This window comes from Pocillopora verrucosa, chromosome 8 (assembly GCF_036669915.1).
Source record: "Pocillopora verrucosa isolate sample1 chromosome 8, ASM3666991v2, whole genome shotgun sequence".
In the NCBI taxonomy this organism is placed as follows: Eukaryota; Metazoa; Cnidaria; class Anthozoa; order Scleractinia; family Pocilloporidae; genus Pocillopora; species Pocillopora verrucosa.
In genome coordinates, this window is record NC_089319.1 from 10,724,251 (window position 1) to 10,747,307 (window position 23,057).

The 23,057-nt window shown below is 36.9% G+C and overlaps 3 protein-coding genes across 5 annotated transcripts; 2 read left to right on the plus strand and 1 right to left on the minus strand.

Moving 5' to 3' along the window:
- Positions 1–1,178: 1,178 nt before the first annotated feature.
- Positions 1,179–12,670, minus strand: LOC131776272 (coilin). 3 transcript variants are annotated; one of them, XM_059092444.2, is made up of 10 exons: positions 12,375–12,670; positions 12,002–12,060; positions 11,366–11,417; positions 9,474–10,552; positions 7,967–8,169; positions 7,137–7,214; positions 4,662–4,709; positions 4,257–4,338; positions 3,269–3,351; positions 1,180–2,805 (listed from the first exon to the last, which is right to left on the minus strand). In XM_059092444.2, exons 1-10 carry the CDS (start codon positions 12,611–12,613, stop codon positions 2,758–2,760), a joined length of 1,971 nt encoding a protein of 656 aa, XP_058948427.2. In that variant the 5' UTR covers positions 12,614–12,670; the 3' UTR covers positions 1,180–2,757. The 3 variants fall into 3 exon arrangements, 2 of the variants coding, with proteins under 2 accessions (XP_058948427.2, XP_058948426.2); XM_059092443.2 differs by having other exon boundaries at positions 1,181–2,805; positions 11,366–11,420; XR_009339524.2 differs by lacking the exons at positions 4,257–4,338; positions 4,662–4,709 and having other exon boundaries at positions 1,179–2,805; positions 11,366–11,420.
- A 147-nt stretch (positions 12,671–12,817) lies between these two features.
- Positions 12,818–14,784, plus strand: LOC131776274 (uncharacterized). The gene is made up of 2 exons (XM_059092447.2): positions 12,818–13,579; positions 14,120–14,784. The coding sequence occupies exons 1-2, from the start codon at positions 12,827–12,829 to the stop codon at positions 14,324–14,326; spliced, it is 960 nt and encodes a 319-aa protein (XP_058948430.2). The 5' UTR covers positions 12,818–12,826; the 3' UTR covers positions 14,327–14,784.
- A 2,333-nt stretch (positions 14,785–17,117) lies between these two features.
- LOC131776262 (glutamine amidotransferase-like class 1 domain-containing protein 1) lies at positions 17,118–22,100 on the plus strand. The gene is made up of 8 exons (XM_059092428.2): positions 17,118–17,185; positions 17,398–17,474; positions 18,193–18,298; positions 19,016–19,123; positions 19,620–19,717; positions 20,111–20,204; positions 21,343–21,454; positions 21,938–22,100. The coding sequence occupies exons 1-8, from the start codon at positions 17,137–17,139 to the stop codon at positions 21,957–21,959; spliced, it is 666 nt and encodes a 221-aa protein (XP_058948411.1). The 5' UTR covers positions 17,118–17,136; the 3' UTR covers positions 21,960–22,100.
- Positions 22,101–23,057: the final 957 nt, after the last annotated feature.

Sequence of the window (23,057 nt, forward strand, 5' to 3'; positions counted from 1 at the left end):
CATAATATATTTGACATTTAACTTCGACCTTCAAATACTCACCATCCATGCATCGCGAGTCATGTTATCCCGTGCTGAGATGAACGATAACTTTTTTTGCGGGGCCTGGCGCTAGGAGGCTATGAAATAACCCACATGCTGTTTCTGCTGCCGATATCTATATTTACATATTCTATGTATTATTAGATAACGTGTTCTTTGCGTTTTGTGCTCATAACAGAATAACTCTAGGCCACTTTTGGCCATTCATACAGTCTTTTAGGTTTATCAGAGAAAGTGGAAGTGACCTAGAAGGGGAGGGGGAGGGGCAAGGGGCGGGTACGGGTTGTCGGTATTTGGGGTCACGGGCTCGTGACAAAATCCACTTGTTCGCATTGCGATAAAAAAGACGTCAACCGAATGGTTTTGAGAATTTTCTTCTTTGTAAAGTATCGATTATAACAAAACGTGAAAAAGGAAAAAAATGTTGAGAGCTGAGTGAGTTAAAGTTAAAGCGCACCAATACAGGAAACTATTTCCTCGTACAAAAGAATTGTACAATCAATTCTTGCATTTCTTTTGCTCAGTTTCTCGGTAAACGCGAATATTTTCTGGCAATTCTTACCGGTCCAGATTTGATATTTCATTTTGCAATCTTCTTCAACCCCGTCCCCCTCCCCTCACCCCGTGGGCTTTTCACCAAAAAATGCTTTTTCTCTATTTTTTAATTTTTTTTTTGTCGTTGTTTTTTTATATTTCGGAAGTGAAAACCCTTGTCTATATTTTGACTGTTTTTACCGGACATTGTTGCAGGTGCAAGCGAAATCACGCATGCTATCTATCTTCAATACAATTACAACCCTCCTTTTTTGCATGATTTCCTTTAAGTACAAATATCGTCTTGAATAAATGAGCTTCGCAATTAGTCCATTTTCTTAGAAAGGTTTGTGGCCTGCATGATCAGTCTCATACTAACATATAAAATTCTGACGAGCAAAAAACAAAAAAACCCATTTGAGGCCCAAAGAAAATGGGCAACAGAATGCATGCTCGAAACACCAGATAATGTCGACTGGAAGGCTGTTTACAGAACTCCTTTTCTATGCACAAAAATCACAAAATTTATTGTTTTTCAATTTAAGCTACTGCACAGAAGACTAGCCACCAACACCTTTCTTACCAAGGTAAACCTTAGGGACAATGAGCAGTGCACTAGGGGGCTGCGAATACGACACTCTCAACACGTAATTTTAGAATTGCTATCCAATCTGCGACAACCTGCTTAGAAACATATGATTATCTTTAAAGTTTTGGAATCGCTTCCTCCGTTATACTGTCTACAATCTCACCATTTTCTTTAATAATTAATCATTCACATAGTACACTTATAATTAGGTACTGCAACAGTGTTATTGACTTCTTTCCTGATTTACTCGCTTCATAAACGCGAGATAACCAAACGCCAACTTCGTTTCTTCTTGTCCTTTCGTCGAATATTCTTCCCTACAACACAGCGTAAACCCTTTTCGTATTCTTGGGCAACGGAAACCAACAAAAGATGTTCATTGAGCGCCTTAAAAACAGCCAGCCACGCAAGCTACTGACTACTTCAACCGAAAATTGCGTTACATACTAAGCTCCAAAGAACAATTTTCAATTGAGTGTCCAAAGTAATCCGGAATTTCTTTGATTTTGTTTGACTTCGCTCGGTGATTAGTCCAGAAAACCGGCGCCATCATATAACCCAATCAGATTCAATACTAAAACCTACCTACCGCGATTTGGTCACTCGCGTTTTCCCGCGCTTCAGGCAGTTTGTTTGTTTATACCTCAAGTTCTGACTAGCTCCTGGTAATTTTTTCCTCGCTACGGTTGGCTGTTGTGATTGTTTTCGTTTTTGTTTATGGACACACAATCGAAAAGCACTCTAATTGCTTGAACTTGCATCACCTTCCTAGGCGATCAGATTCAACTCAAACCAATCCAATTGTAGTCAGTTGCATGGCAACTGCGCCAGTGTCATGTAATTCGTTGTTACTTTTTTCTTGATTCATTAATTTATTTTTATTAGTTGGACCAATGTAACTGACTTTTCGTTTCAGTTTATAACACAAATGAAAAGAGCACAATGAATGACTATTTGAACAGCCATAGGATGTGTAAAGTCTGCTTCGTATACTAGCATCTGTATCTAGAAAGGAGGGCAAACCACGCCTGTTGTCACACACATTAATTTTGCCATAAAGAAACAAATAGCAGCAACAAAAACTTTAACTTATCAATTACTTTAGTTCATGTGTGAAAATCGCAAGAAAGTAGAAAGTAAATTTATTTCTAAAAGAATGTTTTCCACTCTTTTGTGATGGGTTTCTGTCTTTCCAAGTGATAAAAGTGGAACAGAGAGCGACGATGAGAGCAGGGGCTGAAATACTTCCATTCCGCCACAGTCATTGTAACCTATATATAAAAAACTGAAGACTGTTTAACCACACACCCTGTGCAAATTCTCTCTATTGAAGTTCAATTTTCTCAAAATCGTTTCCATTGACGAGACTAATCTTCCCACAGTCTGTCATTTAACTGCTTTCATTTATAACATCAATTAACTGGCACTGATACATCCCAAGGCTCTGACCAGAGGCCCCTGTCCCAGTCCCCTCGTTTGCTCCTCGTCTTTCCCAGTGTAGCACTGTCCTGCCAAGTTGTCTATCATTTACACGGTAATATCGATTGAAGAGCAAGAAATAGGTTAACCAATGGTGTACCAGTCTCACTGAGTTACTCGACAAGAACAGGATCAATCATGGAATTCCACGGCACAACAGTCTGAAATGCAACGTTCAAAATAAGAACGTAGAGAGTAATTACATCATCAAGTATGGCAACTTCTCTTAGACAAGAAGAGAGTCCATCGCAGATTACTCGATTTTTTTTTCAGTTTCTCTCGAAAGTTCAATTGTACTTTCGTTAACTCTGCATACACTCGATTGCAAAACGGTGAGACCCAACGACTGTATGGGAAATGTTCGTACAGTTACATGATCAGTAATTCACTTTTCTCATTTTTCATGAATTTCTTCAAACAATATCACCCCTACATCAAACGATAAGTTTACGAGAATAAAATAAATAAAAACCAACTAAAGAAGCTCTTGACTGTTAGACAAAGTCTCCTTGTCATCGCCTTAGGTAATGTATGGAGAACTGTTTGAAGAATATGGCCGGATACTGATGTTAGGGTGCAGAGAGTTCAAAAACAGAATAATAGATATATAAACAGGACTCTCACCTCAGTTTCTTCCACTTCATCGTTTCCGTTTTCTTCATTTTCATCGTAAACCAAATCAAATTTTCCGGTCACGTTTCCGTCGCCTACAAAAATTTGAAACAAGAACAGTTTTTAATCGGGTAATCTGTTCATTCAATTATTTCCCTGTATCTAGTTAAAATGCGCCTTATTTATAAAGGACGAGCTTCAAGGCAACCATATGAAATACAAAGTAAAACGACGCAGTCGCCCCGAGAAGCCGTTCGCTGTTAAGGAGGTGATGCCTTTCTTCCTTTGTTTGTTGAACGTTATTATTAAGCGTGCGTTCCGCGCCTAGTCCCGGCTGCATGTCTCCGCGCTTGTCGCCAAATCGACCTATGCTGGATCAGGTCAGCGAATGTTTGATTGATCTGAATGTTTCAAAAATACTGAATTAAGACTGGTGATGAATTAAAATAGTAATTTTCGAGCTGAAAGCTGCACAGCCAAGTCGTCAAAATTCAAAATGAGCCCTTTCACATTAATTTTAGTGTGATTAACGCTATCCAACACCAAACTGATCATCTCAGCCAATCAGGGCAAAGGAATAAAGGGGAAAAATTTATAAAGAAAATGTGGTGCTACGTCGATGGGAGAGTATAACACTGTTATTTAGCATTATCAGCTGAATTAATTAATAACGTAAATTAGCCACCGTAAAGAGTTTCAAAGCTTAACTTTCGAGCGTTAGCCCTGCGTCAGAGCGAAGGACGAAGGGCTAACGCTCGAAAAGTCAGCTTTTAAACTCTTTTCGGTAGCCAATTTACGTTATCAATTCAGTTGATGTCCCATCAGGACAAAGGTCGACATTACACAAGAGCTCACAAGCTTTGCATCTGTTTGGTCAAAAGGATAACACTAGTTCTCTTAACCAATCACTGACCATGAGAAGCAAAACGGAAGTAACATGGGATAACTCGTGATATTGAATCCAAAGTTAATCTAATAAAACGATTAACCCGGAGCATACCTAACGACTTCTTTAGCGACTCCTTTGAGAGTTCTATCTTAACAGTTCCACTGCTTGGATCAAAAGCAAGAACAGTACCTTCCTGCAAAGCATTACAAAAACACGCATATGTTAGGAGACAACTGCTTTACGTGAATTGGATACGCAAACACAGAAATGTTCCTCTTTGAGACAAAACGAAAACCATCCGGCAAATCTCAACGAACAGTTGTAGGAGGTCAAAGCTCTCACATATGATAGGTGCCCAAAGTAAGTTAATACACTAAGCGCGCTAAGCGTAGGGAAACAGATAACCTGTGTTTGACAAGCGCGGGAAAACGGTCTTTGTTTCCCCAAGAGTTTCCATCACCAGGCAGTTTTCGAAGACGACAAAACAAAAAAATAAAATTGACTCGAAACAAGCACCTTGTAATCTGAGATTTCAGGAGTATAGGAGGCGGACAGTTCAAGTATCTGTTGAACAAGAAAGGAAAGAAAATTACCGCGCAAAAATAAATGGACAACACTGCTCTAAACATGACTGCTTAAAATCATGTCACGGACGAAGGATATGGTCACACATTGTAGCCTAACCCTTTAACTCCTAAAAGCGACTGGCTTCCAGTTTCTCCCTACGGATCACCCTTACATCAAAAATAAAGGTCATGAGAATAAAGGAAATGATCACCGATTTAAGACGCTCCTGATTGTCAAACAAATTCTCCTTATCATTGCCATGAGAAATGAAAAAGGGTCAGTGTGGAGAATGTGAATACTAATGTTAAGTTGTAAAGGGTCAATAAATGAATAGAGGGTCAGTGCGTTTAGTATGACAAGGCCACCACTAAAACTTGTGCATAGCAGGGTCCAAAAAACTAACAATATTCTGTAGTACAAAAAACCTAACGGGTTTCCTGACCAGTCCACTCTACAAACTACGACTTTTAACTGGCTGGTTGGATGAAATACCAAGACATAAACTAATATCGAGATCCTTCGGAAGGCACTCTAACACTCTGCTAGCATCGGATCGGATCAGGAAGTATCGGGAAGAAGCCTGGCTCACACTACAAGACTCTTTTACGAAGGCGACAAAAGCCACGAAGACGTGAAAACTAAGCAAAGCAAAAAACGAAAACCACGAACAAAGACAATAACGTAATAACATGTCATTCCAGCGCCTACAAAATTTGTTGTTATTGTTGTCGCATGACGTATGCGCCCTGGTGTCACTCTTTGTCGATAACTCCAAAAGAAACGGATAATCTTGTTCACATATCATTAATCATTGTGTTTGTTCTCCTAAGGAGCTACACTTAGTCTTTTCAACACTGGCTTCTCGGATCAAGAGGCATGGGACCGAATTTTCGCGATTTCCACGAGCGTCTACGTCATTAGGAGCTATTATGACGTCAATCATTTTCCCCACTAGTTTTCGCGGAAAGAGCAAGTTTGTAATTTTCGTGATAGAGGATATTTTTTGTTACAGATCGGAGATAAAGTGGGTGACTACGTTAATGGTGCTTTCACTCGCATTTGTCCTGTCAAATGCTCTACATGGTGCTAAAATGGAAGGTAACTTTTCAATTGTATGTCAGTGTGCTCAAAATTGAAAACGGATTTCAGAATGTCAAACGTTGCGCCATTCCCCCTCTAAAGTCAAACAGATTTGAAAAATCTGGAAAGAAAGTGTGCATAAAAGGGATTGTACAATGGCTAAAATATTAAAAAAGCACATAGTCCCATGAGAGAAATTGGCCACTGATATGAAGACTTTCCAAGTTTCCCGTTGTTACGACAGTCCTCATAAACACGAGCCGCGTGCGTATCATTCTTAGCACGATCCCTTTAAATCTTGCAAATTTACCAACCTTAATTAATCGTTACTTTCTATCAAAGGCTAATGTTGTTAACTAACCATCTCCTTTAAAAAGTAATCCAAGATTGTATTGGTTTTGCTTTACTGCGCTCTGCGATTGGACCAGAAAAGTCGCACGATTCTCTCAACCAATCAGATGCAAAACTAAAGCCAATCACGACTTGGTCACCCGCGTTTTCCCGCCAATTTTTTTTTTCAATTTCAGTTCTTATTGACTCTTAGAAGGTGTCCCCTGTTTTCTGGATAATGTATGGATAAAATAGGAAGAAGTTACATGTTAATCACTACTTGGAGTTAAAGGGTTAACTCACAAAGGACAAGGAATTTTCACAAACATCACTCAGGACTTGGCAGTGTAGGATGCATTATCCACTACTTTCTTTAAGATTTCTTCAGAATCTTAGTCTTTCCTTTCACTTTGTTATTAAAAAATAAAAATAAAAAACAACATGATTTGCACTTTACCACGAAAATGTACATTTAAAAAAGTATTGTTACCATTATTACTGTCATCACTATTATTATCAATATTGTGATTTTCTTTAACAAGATAAAAAAGTTGTGTTCAGATTTTAAGGAATTTACCGACCAATGTAAACCATAATAGTTTTCGGCCTATAAAACAAGCAAAAAACTATTATGCTAACATTAATAAGGCTCCCATCAGCATAAATGTGATGTATAAACGCTTTTGGATTTTCTCATTTGTTCATGAAAAAATGTAAAATGGTTTCCGTGTTTACATAGCCATAGCCTAGCCTTCTTATTCCATTACTGTACCCAAAATAAACTTAAAGAAACTGAGTTACTGCTAAATAAATAGCAAGGAGAACTCCACAAGAAGATTCAGTATGAAAACCGTGTTTACTATTTGAATTATTTTATAATTTTCTATGATAACTGACAAAGTGACACACAGTGACATACAGCACTCATCTCTAATAGCTTTCTACCTATGTACAAATAAACAAACAAATAAAATATAAATATTGTATATAAATTTTTTCATGTACATAACCAACCTTGTAAGCTATTTTATCTCTACTTCTGGGAGGGCCATGAAGTGGAGTGCAGAGACTGTAATCTTGCATTGTTGTCTCCTAAACAAAATAAAAAGGACTGTAAATTGTTATAAGAGGCTTTCCTTCAGAAAAATCTTAAATTGAAGGATGTTTTAATGTGTGGGCTATTCTGCTTTGTGCAGTGCTTAAGTGAACTGTCACACTGCATAATTGAACCATCAACTTCTTTATAATATTATGTATTTAGTAAGAGAAATTTGGAAAAAGTACAAAAGGTTCTTCTCTAAGGAGCTGGGAGTCTTGATGTAAAAAAAAAGTGTACATTTATTCCCTCAGGAAAGGATTATTTTACATCACATGTTACCCTTGCCCCAAACATTTCATCAGGCCCCTGTATCGTAGTGTGCAGCCTTGACTCTGGTCTTATAACAGGAATAACAGTGATTGCAAAGCAAGCTTGAAACAGCAGAGAGTGCCACAAACCACAATGAACAGAGAATGCCACAAACCGCAACGAACAGAAAAGGAGAGAGAAGTTTTATTGTTAAGTGTAAAATCTTCATATTTTGGAAAGTGCATTTGTAAATCTACCATTATATTTCTTTCCCCATACTATTCCTTTTCAATTAAAGTTTTCAACTTCTCAACCATTCCTTGTGTAACTTAACATGGTGTCATAACGTGACACTTTCATGAAATTATGAATCTTTTGCTTTTTCTTGAGATGTGAGTTTGGGATGCTTTTCAACTGGTACAGAAGGCAGAAACAAATAATATTAGCCCATTGTTTTAAAAACGACTGTAGAGTGTATCCTGTTTATGGGAATTACCTTAAGCTCACTGACAGCTGCTTCTGGGGTCTCTGGTGGCTGATTTTGTGTACATGGTGGAAAATATGGGGTTAAACCTGCATTGGTTAATAAGTGCTCTGAGTTGCCATTAGTCAAACCAGTGTTTTCCTGTTGTTTGTCAATACTTTCTTCTTCAGACTCCTCTGAATCAAATCTGATGTGGCTGGTTTCTTGACTGGATTCTATTAGAGAGTGAGGAAGGTGAAAAGTCTTTGCGAGTTCCACAAAAATAACATGGACACTGAGAGAACCCCAGTTAATAACTATATTCACAGGGTGTCTGCAAGTGTTACAGAGTACATGAACGAGAAAAATTTCAGCAATGTTCCAATTTCTTTACTCTTCATCCCTTTCACTCCCAAGATCTCTTTAGTAACTCTCCTTTCTGTCTGCGATACAATTATGATGTTAGTTTAAAAAAATTTGGCAATGGATCCACTAATAGTGCCCCAATTGATGTTTTCCCTATTCTCATCAATAACATACTTAAAAAATTAAGCATTCATGATTGGCTGAAATTAGTGTGTTTTTCATGTAACAAGAGTACAAAGTTGTAAGATGAGTGCAGATTATAAATAGTGTGCTATAAAAATTTTGCCTGTCTTGACTTTCTGTGATACTTTTATCTTGTAAATAATGAGATGATTTCTCATGTAATTTGATGCAAATAAGCACTTGTAAATTTTTCAAGACCACAAGTTGCTTTTGCCTGATGGGCTCTTGCAATTTTGTTGTCTTTGAAAAATTCACTCATGCTTATTTATGCCAAATTTCACTTGAAATCATGTTATTACCTATACCAATTGCCTGCTTGATATTACATTAGCCTTACAGGGATAAACTCTGTTGCACTTGTCAAATATCACATGTCAATTAGCAATATCACAGGGAATTGGAAATTTTATAAAGCCCAAGAGGTGTTCCCTTTTGCCCTCAAAATGACATTTTACTTGGCTGAGTGAAATCAAGATCATTCCTTACTCAGTGATAATACATCCAGCCCTTCTCTAGACATAAAATTTTAACAATCATTGCATCAGAAAGTCTTCCTTAACTCTTTAACTCCCAGAAGTGATTAACAAGTAACTTCTCCCTATAGTATGCATACATTATACAGCAAACAGGTTGTAAGAATACTCAAACTCATCAGGAACAATTTATTACCTTGATTGAACACCAAAATTCTCATTTACAAGGAAATGTGTAGTAGCTAGAGGGTAGAACTGAAAATCAGATCTACAGAGTTAAGGGGTTAAGATCTCACATTACTTTTTCAAGAAAAGTCTAGGTACATGTAGACTTTTAGGTTTAGGTACATGTATGCAATTTATATATACAGTAAAAGCTTGTAATGGTACACAAACAGTGAATTTCCATTATCAGAGCTGGCTCCTTATACGAATTTGTATTAATAGGAGTTTTTTAAAATGAAATCTCTCAAGTGTATCCATTACAAGAGCTTTGACTGTAATTACAGTGATTATACCTGGCTTTTTGCTATGTCTTTCATTTGCACTTGATAGAGGCCATACTTGTCCAGTAGTGTTCATTTGCTTGGTATTACAACAAGTGGCAGATTGCTTGTCAGATGTCTCAATTTTTTGTCTTGTTAGTGTCTGACTATATGCAGAATTAGGTGACTGGAATGACGTTCTGGATGACAATGCAGGGTTTTCTAAGGATGAAAAAGTGTTCTTACTGGTGCTCTCAGTTCTTGAATTCACCTTTGCACTTCCATGAGAAAAAACAGAAGAGTTCTCTGACTTTTCCACACCCCTGGAAGATTCTGATAGTGATGAAAAAGATCTGTCATTTCTTGTTCCCTCACTGACATCCCACAAAGTCAAAGATGATTTAGGAATAGAGTTACATGTATTCTTTCCCTGTTTTTCAATTGTTTCTTTTGACGTCATTCTGTGAGCATCTTTTTTTGACTCATCAGAATCAACCTTCCTCTGGGTGATGCTTGTCAGAGATGTACTCACTTTTACCTGAGATGGTAATCTTGTGGGTCTGGATTCGTCTGCTGAGCTGGAGCTATTAGAGGTAGTACTGTCACTATCAATGGCATTTCTATCACCCCCAAGTGTTACTTCTCCACCATGCTTGCCTTTTTTTGAAACTGTTTTCAAAAGCAATGAAGCAGCTTTCCTTTTATGAATATTGCCTTGCAGAGATACCTTAATTCCATTAGTTTGCTTCTGCTGGATTGCAGATTTTCCTTTCAAAGGTTTATTCAATTTTTTCATTTGGGAGCTTGTTGTAGATGAAAAAGCTTTAGTAGAACTCATCTTCTCCTGTGATAACAAAGCACCAACATCACTCCCCACAACTGAAGACAATTTTGATTTGTGTCTTCTTTTAGCTTCCTTTTTCGGCTTTGGATCTTTTCTTGCCACTTTTTTACTATCCTGTGAGGATACCTTGTCTCTCTTGGCCTTCTTACTCTCCATAGGCATCTCATTGTCATTTTGTACTCTTTTCTTTGGCAAGTTATTACCTTTTATCTTTCTATCACTGACAACCTGTTTGTTCCTGTCCACTTGTTTCTTTTTCGGTTTATCCCTGAAAGATTACATAAAGTATCAGCTAAGGCTGATTTTTATGTGTCATACAATCTCACTCAGATGGGGATTTCACCATTTCCTGACAATCCCAGATTTTGTCACTTTATAAAGACATGAACTGTAGACATCCTGATCATCAGGGATGGAAGGGGAATAAATTCATATTACATCTATTTTCTTGATGTTTCCCAATGACGTTTTTCCAATGGTCAGCCATCTAAATGATACATGGTTGTTTTGAGTTGGCAATAGTTTTTAGCTCTTAGCAGTCCTCAATTGCTTGGCTTCAATCCAAGGAAGTATAATATTGAGAATTTAAATGTGTAACAATGACACCTAAATATCATTTTATAAAAACATCACAAAAGTCTAGGAGAGAAGGAAACAATGAAATCCTTGATCTTTGGGGGTTTAACATTGCATTAAAACCAGTTTTAAAGTAGAACATGGAGCAAACCACTGTATGTTCAGTTCATCTCCTTACATAAGTCATGACCTCTAGTTAGGTAAGGTATATTGTTGCAAGAACTGATATTCTTCCTTTCAGAGCTGACACAAAGGAAAAAGAAATAATGGGAACCTAATTAAGAGTTCAGCCATTTGAAACTTTTCAAATTTACCTTTCATTGTGTTCTGTAAAATAAGTCAGCTAGCTGGTCAGTTAATAATACACAGTGTAGTTGTTCAGTCTCCTTAGCTGAGGGCTTATGTGAAGAAGCACTAAAAATGACATATTTTGGTACATTTTGCTGAAGAAATGTTTTTGTTAATTTTAATAAAAACAAGAGAGGTTTAACAGCACTGATGATACCTTGCATTTGGTAAGTTGCTCTTCTTTCTGTTCCTTTCCCCTTTGTTTTCTACTGCTGTAAACAAGTGTCTGCATGAGTATCATTGATACTAAGAAAACAATCTCTAATAAAATGGTTCTATGCCTGTTTTTGATTTACTAGATTCTGCACTATACAGTCAAACCTGAATTAAGCAGTCAGTTTTCAAAGTCCCTAAATTTTTACCACTTAAATAATTACAGTAATTTTTTACCTCTAAGAAGCAGTCACCTCAATTAAGTGGTAATGATCACCCTGTACTTACTCCTATTGTCCTCTATTGGCGTTGAACAATTTTTAAGCAGAACCACTCAAACAAAACTAAGAATAATCTTTCAAGTAAATCTTATCCATGTTTGTCACTCAGAAATCAGTAGTATTTTTGAGCATGTTTTTGCACATGAAGTGGTCATTTATAGCATATAATAGCATTCTATATCATTTTTTTATAATACCCCTTTTCTGTGGAACCTGTATCAAGAAGTCTGTTTTAAGTTTTACACTGCCATTTCCCATGAGTGACTGCTAAATACAGGTTTGACTGTGGTTGTCTGTAAAGAAAATTATGCATTTAGTCTTTTTATAGTGACTAAATGTGAAACAGCCATTCCACTCACCTTGCTCATCTCTTTCCTTTTTATCTATCTGTTTTTCTGTTGTTTGTTGGATCTCAACCCTGTCAAATGTGCAGACCAGAAGACTTTGTAAGTGGGTAAATGAAGCATTATCTTATTCCCGTATACTCAAAATGGCGCTAGCTATGTGATGAGTTGTATGTGAGAGGTGAAAAGCAAGGGATTTACAAGGAAAGGAAAAGGAAAAAACATTAATGAGTTTAAGCTTTCGAGGAGAGGAGACCAAAAGTATGTTAGAGAAGCAAAATCAATTAAAAGTTGACAATCTGCCGTTGTGGACCGACGCACAAGCCTAGTAAACTAAATTAATACCTAACCCACAAGTTAAATAAATTAAACTTAGGGATATAGACACCTTATGTGGTCATTATTTTGAATGATCTCTATCTTCTCTTGTGAAGGAAGAAGGAAATCGTCGAGGAACAATTTCACCGCGTAACAACTCTTCGAAGGTGCCTCGAATCTTTTCCTTATCAAATACTCTAAGTCAGCGACCGTGTTACACGAGGAAGTGTCAACGAGAAACCAGCAGTTCTTGAGCTCAGTATGGGGCAGAGAGTGTTGAAAAGTGAGACGGATTCGAACGAAGGACATTTTTAACTAAATATTAGCAAGCGCACGAGCTCGCACACCGCCATTACTATATGCTCAAACCGCTGACACAATCCAACGGCATTTACAACGAGCCTTGTGATTGGTTTTATCTTCCCCGCGAAAATCCGCGAAAATGAAAAAAACCAATAGGAACTGTCCTTAAAAATCGTTTCCATTCTCACATCGTCCTTTAGTTGAGAGGAGCTTACAGTTATGGGCAGCAACTCTCCAGCTTTTCGAGTTGTGGCTTGTTTACTGAACATCTCTGAAGCGCGAAATAAAGGAATAGTAGAATCAGTTGCTAATGCAGCACTTAACTTTCCCTCCAAATCAAAAAGCTTTAAGTGTTCTTCAACAGTTCTGAACATCTTCTCAGACTACGATTACAACAGATCAGTTATAACCATCGCTGCTCCGGTGGAAAACATAGAAGAGAGCGTGTTCCGTGCTTGCCAGGTGGCTTACAAAGAGATAAACCTGGGAAAACACAAAGGAGGTCATCCCCGGCTTGGATCTGTAGACCTTATCCCTATCCATACCATAACCACGAGTGTGTCTCTTGCAGAATGCGGAGAGATAGCCCTAAACCTTGGGAAACGGATCGTTGGCAATATAAAGGAGACTTCTGTTTTTTTATTCGGTCATGCGGATCAGCCTTTAGTCAGAGGACTGGTTGAGAGGCGGAAAGCTGTTAACTGGTATCAAGGAGCATACGATATGGATTTCAGTAGGGTAGGGTGGGATCTTGGCTCCCCTCCCTCGCAGAGGTATGGTTGTACTGGAGTTGGTGCTATTCCGTACATCACCAATTGCAATGTTACTATAGACTGTCAGGACTTGCAGCTAGGAAAAGAGATTGCCAAGGCTATTCGTGCAACAACTCCTGGAGGTTTGGCTGGTGTGCAATCAATGGCATTTGAACATGAAGGAAGAGTTGAAATTGCCTGTAATGTTGAAGCTTCAAAGGTATGCATTTAAAGGGGGGGGGCACAGGTAAGATCAAGAACGCTCTAGCTAAGTGTGACAGAAATCAAATGAAACCAAGGTCTATAAAAATTATATAAATTTAACCTTCTTCTCCCTCATTTCTTTGCCTTTGGCTGGCACCTGGTGTTGAACCTATACTCTTTGATTTAAGTTTGGGACCCCCTGAAAAAATAACTTCATGTATCCCCCCCTCTCTCCTGTTATGCTTTTCTATGGGTGTAGCACTTTGAATGTGTATCAACACTGTAATGGGAGGGGGAGGGGGAGGGGAATATTCATTGCTACTTCTCATTCACTGAAGGTTATCCTCCAGCATTTCATCAGCTTCACTGACAGTTTGCTAGCACTCACTTAAACTCCTGGGTGGAGAGAGACACTGTGAGAATCAGGCGTCCTGCTTTAGAACACAGAACAACGACCAGACCAGGGCTTGAAGCACTACCTCCCTTTCTGAAAACACGACACACACCACAAGCTTAACAGGCTACATATATGATCAAGTCCACCATTTACTTGCAGGAACTTTCAAGTGAAGGAAATTTTCAATACACACATCCTGAAGAGATTGAAAATAGAGTGAAAGAAATAGCTGCAAAGGAAAATGTCAAGTTATATGGGACAAAGCTTGTGGGATTTACCCCAGATGAAGCCTACAGAAGAGCAGTTAATGCTCTTTGTGAAGACAATGCCACTGCTTGGAAATGTTCTACTGAATACAGAATGTGAGGTTTATTTGTGAAAACCTTTGTTCTTCAGCAGAGTATTTCAAGAGAAAGTGGTACATAGTTGTTGTCCCTTTGTTGTGGCTGAAAAGAGTCAAGAAACAACATTCACATTTGATTAGAGATTAGAAATGAGAATGGAAATATGATATCAAGGATGGTGATTGTGTAAATGGAATTCCTGTCAACTCTCACACACTTGGCAGGATTCTTACACCTGCAGGTTGAAAACTCCCATCTCATCACCTGAACATCTTCAAAAATATCAGGAACATCTTTGGAAATTTCTTGATTATTTTAGATATGATAAAATCCCCTATAAAATGCTGTCGGTCTAAATTGAAGATAAAAATCTCAAACAGCATTGATTGCTTGATGGAGAAAGTAACAGAAGAAAGTGATGGCTATACTATTGTCATCTGCCCAGTGGATAAGCTAATTATTAAAAAAAATTTTGACACAGAGCAATGTTCTCATCACTGTAAAATACGTACTTTAAAATCCATGTTGCCGTATGAGCAAGTAGAGAACATGACTGGTTATCAGATAAAACCACGAAGAGTAACTTGCTGTTTACTTTTGTAGCACTGCATTTGTATGTCTTCTATTGCAGTTTTAGTGTGCAGTGAAGGCATCTAATAATAGAAAGAATGAGCATTAATTATAAACTTACCACTGTTTATCTGGCCAGCCTGTGTGATTTAGACCCCCTCCCCCCTCCTTCCTTTTGACCAATGCTCAGCCATCAAAACATTTTTTATGTCTCCCTAGCCTTCAGCTGCTGTGAAAACCAAAGGTGGCAGATATAATATTTACCAGGAAAATACTGAGCACTTGCTTCCCAAGATTACATCTGCTCTGCAGGCTATAGCAGTCGTGTCCTCACACCTTCTGACTAGGAGAATGTATTCTATCTGACACTGACAACAGGGGGTGCACTGATATATTTTGTCTCCTTTGACCAATAAAAAGAGGGAAAGGATTATACTGTGGACCCCCAGTTACTTTGAGAAGTTTTTTTTTTTTTTTTTTTTAATTTTTATTTTTAAATTACAAACACAATACTTATAATACAATATGAAACACCACTTACACTAATTACAATGCTTATTTACATTACTCTACTTACAGTCACTAATAATTACACTACTTACAGTCACTAATAATTACACTACTTACAGTATCCAGCTCTATTAACAACACAATCGACTAATTATACCATTACATACAAAAAGTACTATTTTCTTTTAACATTGCACAGTGACACATACCGGCGATGGCGACGCCCAGTTAATTCTCTAACAAAAATAAACTACAATAAACTAATAAACAAGGAAGAATATGAGATCTAAGTTTATGCATTGGTCTTCCATTCTTTTCCTTAAAAAAAGGGCAAACACAAAATTATATGAGAAATTCCCATCTAATTTGAAAATCGCGAAGTTTTCAGTTTCTTATAGCAATTATTTTTTCAACTTGTTTTTTAACTTCAACCTTGTGCAAAAACAATCTAAATATTGGAGAGGTGTTATTTTTTCTACATTCCCAAATAGCCAATTTCCCTAAAATTATCAAATAATTTAACAGATCGTTCCTCTGAAGTAAGCCAACCATAATATCTTTTAAAGACAAAATTAAATATTCGCCACTAAGATCAAACCACCAGACTGTAAATACGTTCCAAAAAGCTTGCACAAAGGAGCAGTTAAAGAAGAGGTGGTACAGATCTTCCGTATAGGTTCCACAAAAAGAACACTTGTCCGAATCACTTAACCCTATTTTGAACAATTTATCGTTTGTAAACAAAATGAAATTCAATACTCTGTATTGAAACGACCAAACATACGTTTCGCTCGCAACAAGATAAGGAATAGAGAAAACTTCCTGCGCATTTGAAAGCTCAAAATCCGCTGTCAACTTTTTAAAGCCATTCGGGATTCTCGCTTTACTTGTTATCATCGTAGAATAAAACTGTTTACACTTTGCAGTATATGCATTAAAAGATTTAGACTTATAATCAAAATTCATAGGATCGAGATTACCCGCTGTGGGGATGGGGCAGGAGCTTTTTGATTTCATATTAATAATAGAAGATCTCAAGGCTGTCCAAGTCAGGAAATTAGTGTTAAGTCCTTTTTGCTTAAAGAATTCATAAGAGCGCACATTGTCAACATCGAACTGTAAATCATTCAAATAAGTTATGCCCTTGTCAAAGTATATTTTATAAAAAACAGGTTTATTATTTATTCGTATATCCTTATTATTCCAAATTACATTTTGAGAATAATTCACATCAGAAAAGGAGCATCTAAAATCCGCCCACCATCTAAGAAGCTGTAAGTAAAACTTACTAAGACTTAAGTCAAGATCATTTACATCATAGTTACATCTAAAAAGAAAACATCCTCCGTATTTTTTTAAGTTGTATTTGAGATAAGAAATCCAGGGCCCTTCCTTCTCATCTATGAGACGCGGAATCCAGGACAATCTTAATGCTTTAATATGTAGCTCAAGGTCTGTGAGATTCAGTCCACCATTCTCTAAAGTATTTATCACAGAAAGCCTTGTGACTTTATCAGGGCCTTTCCACAAAAATTTGCTACTTTGAGAAGTTGACAACTTTATTGATGTCTCCATAAGGCTTTAAGGTCAAATTTGCATTTTCCCTACCTCCTTAAGCATCAAATGTTACTCGAAATAACCGCTTACAGATTTTCTTTGTCTGATCGCAATCATGTTTGTTTACCGAGCTTAAGTCAATTAGGCTGGAATGCGCTACAACGGAGGAAGTCTGGGAACTGAAAGGAAATCAAGATGGCCGCCAAGCCGAACTGTTTAATAGTTTGCAGTTCTGCAACTCAAGGTTCGAAAGAAATTTTGCGTTATTCAACTTAAATACATACAAAATAGATAGATAAATCACCCGAGATGCTGAGGGTGTTTTTGCAGCATGGTTATACGGAGAAAGTTGATATAAAACATACGCAGGGTTTTCACAACAAAGTACTACCAAATACCATTGCTTTTCTTCTCGGCTTAAAAGTGAACTGAAAATTTTCATTTGACGTTCAACAGGCGTGTCAGCTCAATCCTTCATTCATGCATTTACTTTGACGCACTCAGTATTCAATGTCCAGATCGCAACACCACAAGTAAGTAATGTGTGTGGTGCATGTGCCACTTGTCAGTTGTAATTTATTTTTACAAATTCTCTCTATTTTAATGCTTTTGTTGTTGTTGTTGTTTGGAATTTGAAAATTTTCTTTCCAATGCGTGTTACGTTTACAAAGCAAGCTAACTAACTGACGAAACATCCACCAGATTCACTGCTGATTAGTTAATTGAGTGGCTGATCAACTCACGTGTAGTATTTGTCTGTCGATCTGTCTGCAGCCCTTTCTATATAATTTTGTTTTATCAACTGATTTGATAACGCAAGTTGGCCACTGTTATGAGTTTTTAAAGCTGATGTTTCGAGCGTTAGTCCTTCATCAGAGCCAATAAAGGAATTGTGGGTTGTATGTGTGTTCATATGCAGGAAATGGAACGACACATCAGTGTTCTCCATTTTAGGCAGTTAAACTGGTAAATTCTACCTCCTATACATACAGTACATCATTTTACCGCCTAAAATTTTTTGGAATACTGGAAAATTCAGTTGGTGAAAGGATTGATCTACCAGTTTGAAAATTTATTTTACCTGTTATGCTTAAAATAAGAGAGAGTATTGCTAGGTTTGACTGTTTGGTACATCAAAAAGGGTTTGGAAAATTGATCTAGGCCAGCAATTCTGACAGGTTATTTATATATAGACTTTAATAACCATGCAAGTTGTAAGCAGGAGTCAGATGTTCAGATTTCCTCTTTTAGGGTCAGCAAATCGATTTTGTGAAATCAGATGATAACAGCAGGAAGTGGTTGAATGAGTTTCGAACCAAACCATTTTCAGTCCCTGGAAAACTTGAAAATGTTGATGGTGAGCATGAATTTTAAACAATAGATTTAAATTAAGGTAACTGTCAACTGTCAAGGTCCATCTGCAAGAATTTTCCTACGCAAGCTACCTCAAGTAGAGGTCAATACTCTGCTTGAGGTGTTTCAGATTATGACACCTTTCACTCTTCTGTTCATGTTCCCCCAAAACATTTTTTTCAGCCCTATATCAAGTTCTTAACTAGTTTCTCTTACTAAACAGCAAAAAACTGAAATTGTAAAAATTTTGATCAAATTTTGTTGATGGTAACCTATGAGTGTGAATGCTTCAAGCATCCTCTTCATCATTTAAAGGAGTCATTGCTTGACTTGCATTTGGTGGCAAAAAGGGTGGAAACAAGGTAGCTTCATCCATTTATTACACTGCTCAAACCAAAACATGTTAACAAAAAGACGTAAGTGACACTTTTTTTGTCAAATTTGTGACTAATTTTAGAAGCCAAATTAAATTTCTACAAGCCGTAGTAACTAGCCTGGAGTGCTCCTTTTTCATACCATTTTCATTTTCCACTGTTTTGTGTGTATTGAAGATTTAAGACAGCTCACTCGGGAGATTCATTCTACACCAGTACCAGCTAAATTCATTTTCTAAGAATAAGTTCTGAGTCGGGACCATTCTTGAGATCATACATAGTGCAGGTTCACCTTTTAACTGTGTGCAATAAATGGAAATTTTTGACTTTTGTTCTTGAATCCTTAGCATCAAGATATGGTGCAGTGCTTATCCCAAGTGCTCCAGGAGCCCTTCATGATCTTGCTCAAGACAGTGAGCTTGCAAAACTTCTCAATACATTTGTCCATGAAAAAAGTGGGTAGACTTGACTATTAATTGATACTTATGCTGCTTATAAGGCGCGGTGGCCTTGTGGTTAGTGCGCTCGACTCCAGATCAGGTGGTCCGGGTTCAAGCCCTGGCCAGGGTCATTGTGTTGTGTTCTTAGGCAAGACACTTTACTCTCACAGTGCTTCCCTTACCCAGGTGTACAAATGGGTACCAGCAAATGTGTTGGGGGTAACCCTGCGATGGACTAGTATCCCATCCAGGGGAGAGTAGCAATACTCCTTGCTGCTTCATGCTAAGAAAACCGGAGTTAAGCACCAGCCCCATGGGCCACTTGGGCCCATATAAAGGTTTTACTATGCTGCTTATGTTATGAATGCTAGTAAGAAAACTTTAAGAGTCAGAAAAAGTCATTTGGCTCTTTGATGTATTAGCGTAAATTTCAAGTATATTAATTTCAGTTTTTTTGTTATATTTTTAAATAAGTATAGAATAATATTTACTCTGTCTTTGTTACAATCAGAGCCCATCTGTGCTATTGGACATGGTGTTGCTGGACTCTGTTCAGCAAGGAGAGAGGATGGAAAATCTTGGAGTTTCAAGAGCTTTAGTATGACAGGGGTAAGTACAGGAAGTGTATGGTACTTCCAGTATATAATTATCACCCCTCTACGTTTACATTTAGGGTGATTCCATACAAGCAGAACTTGACATAGACTTGTGGATCAACTCATGAAACTTTGAACATTGTTGAATGTTTTTTTAGGACAGTACTGAAAAAATGCTAAAAGAAAAGGAAAAAAAAAGGAAAGCCAAAGAGGGGAAGTTTAATTTTTCGTCATTTTATGCTGAAAGGGTATCATAATTAGAAAGGGCTAAATTGATGTACAAAATACAATTTTTGTCTTGTATCCAAACATATATATTTGTCAGGAGCTATCGAGTAAAAATATACCATATACTATTAGATACAAGACAGAACCATCTGTGACAAAAGCATTGTATGTTATTCAGCCATCAGTTTTTGAATCAGCTCGTTCAGCTGATTTTTCAAGTCTACCTATCATTCTGGAAGACTGGATCAAAGATCATGGAGGAACATTCAGTGGTGGGTTATGTATTATTATGAGATTTAACCACAAAGAACATTCTCTCTTTACCTACCTCTGGAAGTGCACTTCTGTTCTGCAAATGCCATCACTGTTTACATTCATTATACTTATTCAGTACAGCTCTGGAACAAAGGAAATAGCAACTCAAACAAGGTTAATTAAAATCATTAATCCTTAACATATCTTTGAGTTAATAGAATAAGAAGGTAAATTTTGAATGCAGGTAGAAAATAATAACAGATGTTTTTCATCTCATCACTGGTGTGGGACTAATATAAAATCTGAGTGCTTGCCCTGTTATCAAACGTAAAACTGAAGGAGGAAGAACATTTACTGTGACTGCCTGTCAAGCCTGGAACAGCTTACCACTATCTATGCAGAAAATAGCGTTGCTTAATTCTTTTAGGAACTCTCTTTGGAAAAACATTTTTGAAGAACAGCAGCTTTTAAATCATTTTATTCTGTGATTTAGTTATACTTTTGTACTTTTAATTGATTTTATCTTTTATCTCTTGTATTTTTATTTGTTATAATCTCATAGTTATGCCATAGTTTTTAACATCTGTATTGTACATAATTTTAGAGGGCCACTGGTTTGTTAGAATTTTTATACTATTTTAGTGCTACCCTCTTTAAATAAAGTCTTTACTTACTTACTTACTTACTAGTCCTTTTGAGGAAGTGATCTGGATTCCATGTTCTAATGTTCTACAACAGAGCTAACAGGAGCTCTAAGGTTTTTACTAGATTCATACATGAGTGAGTACTAGGAAGGGAATGAGAAAAGAATATGGAAGTGATATTTGTAGTAATAAGCAGTAGTGAAAATAAGACCTGAAAAAAATTCAGGCCCATACAGGATTTAAACCCATGGCCTCTATGATACAGGTGCACTGCTCTACCAACTGAGTTAACAAGCCAAGTGGGGGCTAGCCATTATGCTGGTTCCAAATAAACCTGCAAAGTGACACCTTATTTTCACTACTGCTTATTTAATAAGTAGTATCATTACCTCAAAGATCACTTCCATGTTGTTTTTTTTTTTTGTAGTTCACATGTATGATTTTCATATATTTACAGCTAGAATGGGAAAGATGGTAAATATTTCCATCTCAGGCATGATTTCTTTTTCAGCCAGTGAACCAGATGGGATGCATGTCATCATTGACAGACACCTTATAACAGGACAAAATGACACTTCAACACTTTCAGCTGTTCAGAATCTAATTCTTCTGTGCAATGCAAGGTAAGCAAGGATTCTTCCCCGACAGTATGTTTCATTATTAACTCAAGCTTTCGAGTAACACCAAAAATAACTCAACTTTTAGATAAAAGTGTTAATAAGAAGGCAGTAACTGAACTAGCGTGGCATACAATCAGCATGCATGCATGCTGGCTCAAAGATATTTTCAATTTTTAAGCTCGTAAGCAAGGTGACTCATACAATTATTAGTTTTTGAGAGCCATATTTTTGAGGACTTTTTATGAATTTTTATTATTAGCAGCGTTACTGTGTTGAAGTTGTGTTGGCCGATTAAATGTGGATTTGCTTTCCAAAGGGTTTTCCATTATTGCTCAAGGACAGTAGGTTAATGTAAAAAAATGGTTAATTTTAAATTTAATTTAAAAATGAAATGTTTGACAAAAGTGGAACCCTTCTTTAATCTTAGCTGATTTTTAATGCCCAGGTTCTTACTAATTGAAGGTTTTTTCTCATTATTTTTTATAGACAAGGCAAGGCCAAGAGTTGAGGCTGACTAAGATGGACAGCTTAAAAAAATATACAATAACTTAGTCTGCTCAAAAATTGAATGACAGTTGATATGGTTGACATCACTGTTTCTAGGAATCTTTCCAGTTACAGAAGTTAATAAATGGGTGTATGGTCGGTAGCTCAATACAATATTATTTTTCAGAGAATGTTCTTAATTTCTTAGAAATATGTATTTCTTCAAAACCCCAGTAACTCTCAGAAGTGATTAACAAGTAACTTCTCCCTATAATATTCATACATTATCCACTAAGCAGGTGATGAGAATACTTAAGCTTATCAGGTAATAGTTGTTATCTTGATCTAACGAAAATTTTTGCAACTACTTTACAAGGAAATGTTTAGCAGCTTGAGGGGAGGATTAAAACTCAGATCTTAGGAGTTAAAGTGGAGATAGAAGTCAAAGAACTCTAAGAAGGGAAAACACCTAACATTTTCAAATTTTCTAATAGATCAAATGATATGACTTGTAGATGGATGTCTCAAGACAGTCGGATTATGGAGAAAATGGATTGACTTTTAATTTACAATGGGTTTTTAAGTTTTACAGTAAGAGATACTGTTTTGTGGTGTTCTTCAGATTGTTTTTTTTTTCTGTTGAAATTTATTTTCAAATTGACCTGACTATCTGCTAAAATTGAAAGGACAAAATGTTTGTGCTATATGATATGCAATATAAATAATTTTGTACATTCAACTGTCAGTGAAAATCCAGAGTTTTGCACCCTAACACCAGCATGTTTATTCTCCATACTGTTCTCTACACATTTCCTTAAGTGCAAGAAAGGAGAATTTGTTTAATGAGCAAGAGCTTCTTTAGTTAGTGATCATTTTCTTTATTCTCGTGATCTTCATCTTTGATTCAGGTGTGATACTGTTGGGAGAAATTAGATGTTAATCACTCTTAGGGGTTAAAGGGTTAATTATCTTCTTAATTCTTTGGTCATGTTTCTTTGGTGGTATCATAACTTTGAAGAAGACAGGAGGAGTTGTAGGTTACCAGGCCAAACACCAGTACAACTTATGCCCTGTTCACACCAATTTAAACAAGTTTCATTAAACATAGTTTTTTAAACAT